This window comes from Sinocyclocheilus rhinocerous, unplaced genomic scaffold, assembly GCF_001515625.1.
Source record: "Sinocyclocheilus rhinocerous isolate Xijiao unplaced genomic scaffold, SAMN03320098_v1.1 scaffold2663, whole genome shotgun sequence".
Taxonomy (NCBI): domain Eukaryota; kingdom Metazoa; phylum Chordata; class Actinopteri; order Cypriniformes; family Cyprinidae; genus Sinocyclocheilus; species Sinocyclocheilus rhinocerous.
Genome location: NW_015633857.1, coordinates 112,271 through 121,698, shown reverse-complemented (window position 1 = coordinate 121,698; position 9,428 = coordinate 112,271). Strand labels below are relative to the sequence as shown.

Genomic DNA, 9,428 nt, shown 5'->3' with positions numbered 1-9,428 from the left:
TCTGCGAAACATTTATTTACACAAGCCATGGATGGAGGTTTTCAAACTGAGATGGCTGGTATAAATCAGATTCTGATTATGGACTGTTGTGGTCCCTATATTATTAATATAGTGTTCGATACACTTATTTACTAATATAAATAATGAATTTGTAATTTATCAAATCAGCAGGCTAATAACCCTTTGTCATCTGAAGAGTTTCGGTCTTTCTTTCAGGTGCAAACAAGTCATGAATTGTGTGCAGGGTGATATTACTTTATCCCTTAAGAAGAAAAGTCTAAAGTTTGCAAAAGATGATTACCTACTCTGTGCTCCATAACATCCCATAAAGATTGGATTATTCTGGTGATTGAGTAGCACATTGAAGTTTCTTTAGTGGTACACTGAGGAATAAGTTCAGGAGAATGCTTACTCTTCTTATTTCCATTGAACAACTGGGCCTTCATGTATAGGTTATATGCTGCTCATTATTTACTGCAATGTGACTCTTCATACTATGGCAGTCGATTGGCATTGAAAATGTATGTTGCACATATGATTTATCCTTGTCCAAACATAAACCTGAAAACAAGGTGAAATATGACTCAACAGCCTTGTTCAGTTTCAAAAAGTGCTTTTTAAATGGTAGTACTGCTGATGTTTTAACAAGTTTGAACTCTATTAGTTGCTACTAATAAACAGAATGAGGAAGATTGAAACTAAAGTAAAGAGAAAAGAAGGCAACTTTTATTTACACAGCACTGAGCTTGGCACAATTTCAAACTAAATGTTCCTGTAACATTGTCTCCTTTCCAAACAATGAGCATGTTTCTTTTGTCTGGCTGCACAGAAGTGAATTACACAACAGTTCTTCCTAAATGTGTGGGCCATATGTCAAAACTTATGATTGGGGAGACAACAGTGTCTAAACTATTAGGCCAGAGGGAGTTGGAAATGGTCATGACTGAACCGGGTACATTGTTTTGACCTGTACACATCCACACAATATTGACATAAGATCAACAACTAGCAGGAGACGAGGCTGCCATACTGCACTTCTTTATGTGGAGGAGCAAGATTTATGACAGCTGCTTGTGAGCACATGATGTGGAGATGCATGTGTGTGTGTACAAGTGAACAAATTGTTTTGGACTAAGCTACAAATGAACACAGTGCTGTATAAGAGTTATATCCAGCTTTCACTTGAGCATGTTACTGATTCTTTAGAATTTAAAATTCCATACATGCATACTTATTTATTTATTAAGTAGATTTTGTTTTTGTGAGCGTCAAAAACAAAAAGTGAAAACACTGTTTTTATCCATATTCCTTTAAGCCCAATTTGTGCTTAAATTGCACAATAGTAGAAGATGAAATTTGATGACACAGTATCATTCATGTTAAATATTTTTGGTTTATAGTACTACTTTTAGTCTTGTGAGGGTATTTTGTGCAGGTAACACTCTACTTGGTTGAGATAATAAATAAATACATATATATATATATATATATATATATAATTTATAGTCACCAAAATGCCATCCTGCAATGTTTGTCACTGTATTGTTTATGATCAAATTCTGCAATAATTTATAAATTTAAATGTATATAAAATTGAACTTAACATATACATTTAATTTAAATGTAATATATACTGTAGTCGTGCATCACATATTTTACCTCTCCATATGATGTATTTGCAGTTACTTATTATACAAGTATCATCTGACTGATATTTAATTCTAAAATTAGTTTCATTTAATTATTAATATTGCTTTCCTTCATCAGAAATCAAAGCCAACGCGTTACTTGCATCATCTCTCACTTTTAAATGCAGGAAAGTGATTTATTGATTGATTGCGTTGGAGGCAAGCACACCTCAGATATGAAGCAGTTTTCATACAGTACAGTTGAAGATACCAGAGACGGAGTCGTGATGGCTATATAGTCAGTAAGGTTTGTGATTTAATGTATTTGTGTTGCAAGTGATTATACAATTCCCCATCAATCACATACATGCGGATAGACACTCGAGAGCCCGTTATCTGCATGTTTTACACACCACATATTTGTAGAAAGGCTTTTTTTGTGATGTCAGAGGTATGCTTTGGCCATAAATGTAATGTATGCATTGAGTTTCAATCAATTCACACTCGGCGTTCCTGTTGAAATTCACTTATTTATTTTTATTTTTTTTAAATCGCATGTCTTAAGGGCTATGACGTAGCGTATGTGCTCATAGTTCCTATAGTCTTGACGCAGTGTTTGTTGTGACAGTAATAGAAGAAGCTCAGCGCACAGAGGTATGCTTTGGCCATAAATGTAATGTATGCATTGAGTTTCAATCAATTCACACTTGTTTTAATACACTCAGCGTTCCTGTTGAAATTCACTTATTTATTTTTTATTTTTTTAAATCGCATGTCTTAAGGGCTATGACGTAGCGTATGTGCTCATAGTTCCTATAGTCTTGACGCAGTGTTTGTTGTGACAGTAATAGAAGAAGCTCAGCGCACCGGCTGCACTGTTGCATGCACGTCGAGTAGTTAATTATTTTACCGCATTCAACTGCAGTTCCCCCTCCACATATTCACAAGCCACATATTCACACTCACACACACTCACAACGGGAAAAAAAAGAAACCTTCACGCGAACAACACCTGTTCTTTGTGGAATACTTGAGCTTTTCTTTTTCTTTTCCCATCTGAAACAGGAATATCGTCTGTGAGGACTCTGGAAATGCCGTCTGTTTTAAAGACATTTGGATGGAGAAAACTGAGTGTCTCTACGAAAGCGGCCGGCGTGGACAGAGAGGAGAAAACCATCCTGGAATGAAACCAATCTAAACACTTCGACGGCGATTTCTGTGGACATTTCCAACACTTGCCCTGTATATGTGGACTGTTTTTCCCCCACGCGAGCGAGCGAGCGAGCGAGCGAGCAAGCAAGCATTCTCTCATCCGATGGATTTTTGCCTTTGCAGCTCAGCGGAGGGTGTTAGATCTGCCAGTGAACACCGGGCTGAAAAGTCCAGAATCTCACAGCATCCGTCTTTGTGATACAAATGCGTTAAACGAAGCCGCCGAAGTCTGAGGAAGGATGCTAAAGATGTAAGAATCTCGGATTAATTTTACTGCGATGCATATGAGATGTACGCGGTGTGATTTCAGCACCACGGGAGAAAGAACAGCTCCCGCGCCGTGGATATGTGAGAAATGCACAAGGTCAGTCATTTGCGAGTCCGACAAGCCAAATAATTGAGTTGAAGATGTCATTCTGTAAGCTTTAAGATTGTTTTGAGAGCATGCGATGGGGAGGTAATGAAAAAAGGCTTCTTGCTGTCGATTTTTCTCAATCTGGACATAGCCAGCTGAGCATGGATTTAATCACAGATTGTCCTCTGCTTTTTTAGACTGGATATATATCTCATTTCTCGCCCTCTTGCTGATTGTATTCATGTCTTGATGTCGGGGATGATTGTGTCATATTGAAAATGCTGCTTTGGATTGTGTTGCTGAAGGCGGCTCTTTGTGTAGCTATCGGGAATGTTACAAGGGAAGTCTGTAAGGAGCAGATCTGCTCCTGCAATGCAATAGAAGGTGATTTGCACATTGACTGTGAGAAAAGGAGCCTCACGAACCTGCACCATTTGACAGGTCCGAGCTCCCAGTTTTACCATCTCCTGCTTCACGGGAATTCTTTATCCAGACTTTTCCCCAACGAGTTCGCTAACTTTTACAATGCCGTGAGCTTGCATTTGGAGAACAATGGCTTGCACGACATTGTGCCCGGTGCGTTCTTGGGACTGCAGCTTGTGAAACGGCTGCACATCAATAACAACAAGATCAGGTCTTTCAAAAAGAATACGTTTCTTGGTTTAGATGACCTGGAGTACCTTCAAGCCGACTTTAACCTTCTGAGGGACATCGACCCATCCGTGTTCAGGGACTTAAGTAAGCTTGAAGTTTTAATCTTAAACGACAACCTTATTAGCGCTCTTCACATCAACGTGTTTCAGAACGTGCCCATCACACACCTCGATCTGAGAGGGAACCGAATAAAAACATTGCCTTATGAAGGGATTCTAGAGCAGATACCTGGCATCGTCGAGGTTTTATTGGAGGACAACCCATGGGATTGCAACTGCGACCTGGTTTCCCTAAAGGAATGGCTAGAGAACATCCCGCAGAATGTGCTCATTGGAAGGGTCATTTGCGAGGCACCCACTCGGCTGCAAGGGAACGATCTGAATGAAACGGCCGAGACGGAGCTGTGCCCTTCAAAGAGTGGCATGGATTCCAGCCTGGTGGCGCCTCCCACCCAAGACGAGACTCCCGATCGCGGCCCCCGTCCAACACCCTATAAAACGAGTGGGGTGACGGAGTCCCATAGCGCTGGGGGAGGGCATAACAGGGGACGTCCGAAAGCCAGGGAGAATTGGCAGCTGAAAACGAAGCCCACAGCCATGGCGACAGGCATTAATGAAAGGGAGCCGCCGGCTAATTCGACCTGCCCTCAGTCCTGTAGTTGTAAGCTAATAGGAACTAGACAAGGGCTTGGGGTTAACTGTGAGGGCAGGAAAATAGAGAGCATGGCTAATCTCAAACCTAGACCCCTGAGTGCGCATGAGTTAAATCTGCGCGACAACAACATTCATATCGTCAAAAGGAACCAGCTCAGAGGATACCATAGCTTGAATTTGCTTGATTTTGGGGGGAATAACATTAAAATTATTGAAAATGGCACTTTTCACAATCTGACAGAGTTGAGGTGGCTCTACATGGACAAGAATTACTTGGATACATTAATGGCGGAGATGTTCATTGGACTTCAGAACCTGGAGTATCTCAGTTTGGAATATAACGACATCCAGCTCATAATGCCTGGCACCTTCAGCCCGATGCCCAACTTGAGGGTGCTCTTCCTCAACAACAACCTGCTCAAAGCTCTACCTGTGGATGCATTCTTGGGGGTGTCTTTGTCTAAAATAAGCTTGCATAACAATTATTTTACATATCTCCCTGTGACAGGTGTCTTAGACCAGCTCAACTCCATTATCCAGATTGATTTGCATGGGAACCCCTGGGATTGCTCATGCAACATTGTTCCCTTCAAACAGTGGACAGACAAGCTTGGGGCAGACGTCATTGTGAGCGATCTCAAATGCGAATCTCCCGAGGAGTTCTGGAAGAGGGATTTCCGGCGAATCAGGAACGATCTGATGTGCCCTCAACTCTATGAGAAGATCTCCCCCACCTCCCTGTCCAAAAACAGCACTTTCCTGGCAGACACAGGGACACGGCCCAACACCTACCTGGAGCCTAGCAGAGTGTCCATTTCAGTGCTCGTGCCTGGACTGCTCTTGGTTTTCGTGACGTCTGCCTTCACCGTGGTGGGAATGCTGGTCTTTATCCTGCGTAATCGAAAGAGATCGAAGCGGAGAGACGGCAACTCTTCTGCTTCAGAAATCAATTCTTTACAGACAGTATGCGACTCGTCCTACTGGCACAGCGGAGCTTATCATGCAGATGGGCCACACAGAGGTTACGACTGTGGTTCCCACTCTCTCTCTGACAAATGATGATCATGGAGTCATGAACGAGCAAACGGATGTATTGCGTTTCATATGTTGCAGTGACATTGGAGTGCGACACATAAACATTAGACCTCAGACTCGCCTCTGTGGGAATAAAATAGCCTATTTTTGTTGCTTCAGTTGAGTATAGCATCCATGAAACACTGCAATGGGGCCCCCACTGTTATATATGTATAGAAACTCTCTCTCTTTCTTTCTCCTCCCAGCCCAGACTGCAAACACGCTCAAAAGAGGACGTGGGAACGGTGCACGAACGCATGAATGTAATGTAAATAATGGACTGTAACATCTGCATGATTCGCATGGTCTCAACACACACTGGGAACCATTACCATAGTAACAAGGAAGCCAACGCGACCCTTCTTTCGTGTTATCAATATATATATTTATATATAAATATATAACTATAAAACTAATTATTTATACTTTTTTTTGTGCAGATTTCTCATGTATCTGCCCAGTCATATCCTTTATGAATGTAAAAATGTGTTTATCTTATAGTGTGCCAACTGTTGACATGTTTGGGATGCGGATAAGCATGACGTGCTTATGCTGCGAAAATTCAATGTATCTCCAGTGGTTCGTGATCTTGTGTGTCGATGGATACAGCGTAAGGGTTCAAGGACGACGCAAGTGGAGGATTATTTTTTTTTCTTTTTGAAAAGAAATGTTTGAAGGGAGTTGCAGATTTGGATACGTCTACAGAGTGCACATAGACTAAGATGCCTTTATTTTTATTTATTATCATTATTAATAATTATTATTATTATTCTTTTTATGGGATGAAGTATTCCTTCGCAAAAGCCTATTATTCACTGCAAGTATTGTGAGCTTTTGTAAAGCCATCTATTTTGTCCAAATATGAGAAAGGAATATTACGGTGTTTGCTACTTCGATACGTCCTATAAAGTGGATGAAAAGGTGTAAATATATACCAGAAGCAGACAGAGGCATGTCTGTGCATTTGACTGATGTCATCACAGCAGCCGTAGATTGAATAGCTGCCTCTAGATGTCGCTGTTGCCTCTCAAGCACATGAAACCATGCTGGGAGATGAAGTTCACCGGTATGTGTAGGCGAACCAGCACTCACATTATCAATATAACTAGGCCTAAGTGTGTCACTGTAATGGCTAATACTCAGAGAGAAGGGCGGTATCAATTTCAGTAGTGAAGAACATGAGTTGAATGCTGTTTCCAAAATGCCATTTTTACAAACAAGATGTAGAGCGCAGTGCCATGCATCTTACTGCTAGCATTTAAATGTCACTGCTGATGTTTTTGAGGTTGAGTTTGTATCACCGTAATGATTTTACAACAAAACAACATAAATAAAGAACGGCTAAAAGCTGAAAAAAGGTAACCAGCCATCCATTTCCATAGTCCGAGTACCATTGTAGACGTTGTAGCTTACATTTTTATCCTTCTTTTCCTTAATGTTAAAGCTCTTGGCCCTAATTATGTGAGTTTATTAAACACACCAGGAGATGCTTTTCTCTCTTACCTTTCAATTTGATTTAGGTTTCACAAAACAAAGTCGGTTGAATTGCAGTCCAGCAGAACGTCCCAACATGGTTCCTGTCATATTGCAATGGTTTTACTTTAACGTAGATTCAGAACCTTCAGAGAGATGTGTGTTGTGACTCACGCTGCACATACGCACAGAACCCCCCCCCCAAAAAAAACACATCCGTTCTGCCCCCAACTGACCGAAATTGAAGGGTGACCTTCTGATCTATTAGATCTGTTATACAGGTTCTGGCTGTCCATCAATGCATCTCCTTCTCTTTCTCGTCATGCGTGGAAGGGAAATTATTTGTCGCTCCACTGTGAAAGACTGTACACGTGAAAGCACATTCTGGCTTATCTATTATTTGGTGAATTTTCCCAACAGTTTGTCTCAGAGTTACATTTCTATGGTTTGCTACATTTGATCTGCTTCTATTTTGTTAAATAAAATGTGGTGTTTTTTATTATTTTTTTTTTTTTGTGAATGTAAAGATGTCCTCTTTTTACAAACCTATCTGTGATGGTCACATTTTGGTTACGAAATTCTCAGTATTATGCAGTTCAGTGCATTACTGTGAACTTAATAAGCACTGGTCAATGCGGTTTATATGAAACGCTAATGCTTTACAGGCTTTTAAAAATGAAAGGCACTTAATGGGTATCAAATGAATACATACTCACACAGGGAAAATATATTGAATGGATTCTGTCTAGCTCTCAAAAGGTCAACAGAATATAGGTTGTTCATTCCTGTTACGCAGGATGTCAAAAATGTATGTTTATATTGTAATTTAAGAAATTATATAAAATCGTGTACTAGACTTTCAGAAATATGTTTGACTCTTAAATTCCTGTTGCTTAAACAGCTGAGCATAGTGTTAGAAACACCAAGGTTTTGAATTTGATTTCTAGGGAATGCATGAATAGATAATGTATACTGTACCTCAAACGCATTAATACAAGTTAAGTCACTTTGGTTAAAACTGTCTGCTACATGTTTTTTTAATGAGAGCATATATATGTTTTTTTTTTTTTTTTTTTTTACTTGATTATTTACAGATAGTTAAGAAAAAATTGGTTGTCTAAAAGGCACTGATTTAGTTAAGTAAGGGTTTGACAGCTTACATGTTTAATTATTATTATTATTATTATTATTATTATTATTATTATTATTATTTTTGATGGAGACATGAAAATGCATAGCAGGAATGACCCATGTGAGTTAAACCCTAGTGAAATATTACATGGAAGAATTTAAGGTCTTTCAGTCTTTCAATAAGTGTTTAAGGTTTATTTACGGGTGGGTGTTAAAAAAATGCAAAAAAAATAACAAAAAAAATCCAAAGCGTAACTGTTGTGCATGGGAACATTCAAACTGGCATGTCAGAGACAGTGTTGCAGTGTTGTTTTGCATATTTGTTTGATGCGAAATTTAGGTCACATTCTTAAGGCAATGTTTCATCATCTCTGTTTGGAAAAAGACTCACTGAAACAAACCTAAAAGGGAAGATGCTCAAAGTAATTTTAAAATTGTGTTTAGTACATGTGTTTTTTGAGGCAACAACCCTGATTTTTCTGGTTTCAAACTGTAGATCACTTAGATCACTGTTATGAAGTGAATCAAAACCAAATAAATATATTCCAGTTTAAATACTATATTAACACTAGAACCGCCAGGGGTCGCTGTAGGCTATACCTAAAAGCGCCAGCGGGTAAATTTTACCCACGCACATGACAGCTGTTTTTGTATTGCTAAAGAACATATTATTTCACTGTATTATGCTACTGTCTTCACAAAGAAGTGTCTAGAGTCATGAAATGATTATGTCTAGTCATCAACTATATTTTTGTCCCGTTGTTTTATGTTCAAGTCTTTTTTATGCAGGCTACACTAGTCACTTTTCATAACGGTCAATATTAGCCTAATTCACCACATTGCATAGGATGATGCCGTGACATATTCAAGGGCACAGCTTCACCTAATTAATTATTAATTTGTTTAGTTATATCATTTATAATTTGAATTATACAAGAAGAACACCAATAAACTTTGGGTAATCAAAAAATTTAATAAAAAAGTTTTATTCATTACATCAGATAAAAAAAAAAAAAAATTCAGGAAACAGCTAGAATAAATAGCAACACAGAAGCGAACAATAAACTATATAAATTGCAAAACAAAAAAATGTAATAATTAATCCAAATTTTGAACAATTAGGAGTAACATTAGTATAAAACGTCTAAATATGATTTATTGATCGCCGTCAGATACTGAGCCGACAGGACGCTTTACTTATCTCCCCAACATCAGACTCTCGCTCATGGCATTTAGTGCTTCTTATAC

General features: G+C 39.0%; 1 protein-coding gene across 1 annotated transcript; it reads left to right on the top strand.

The window, feature by feature from the left end:
• The first annotated feature begins 2,597 nt into the window (after positions 1–2,597).
• On the top strand, positions 2,598–5,951 carry LOC107744763 (SLIT and NTRK-like protein 1). Its single transcript, XM_016558568.1, has one exon. The coding sequence runs from the start codon at positions 3,474–3,476 to the stop codon at positions 5,559–5,561; it is 2,088 nt and encodes a 695-aa protein (XP_016414054.1). The 5' UTR covers positions 2,598–3,473; the 3' UTR covers positions 5,562–5,951.
• Positions 5,952–9,428: the final 3,477 nt, after the last annotated feature.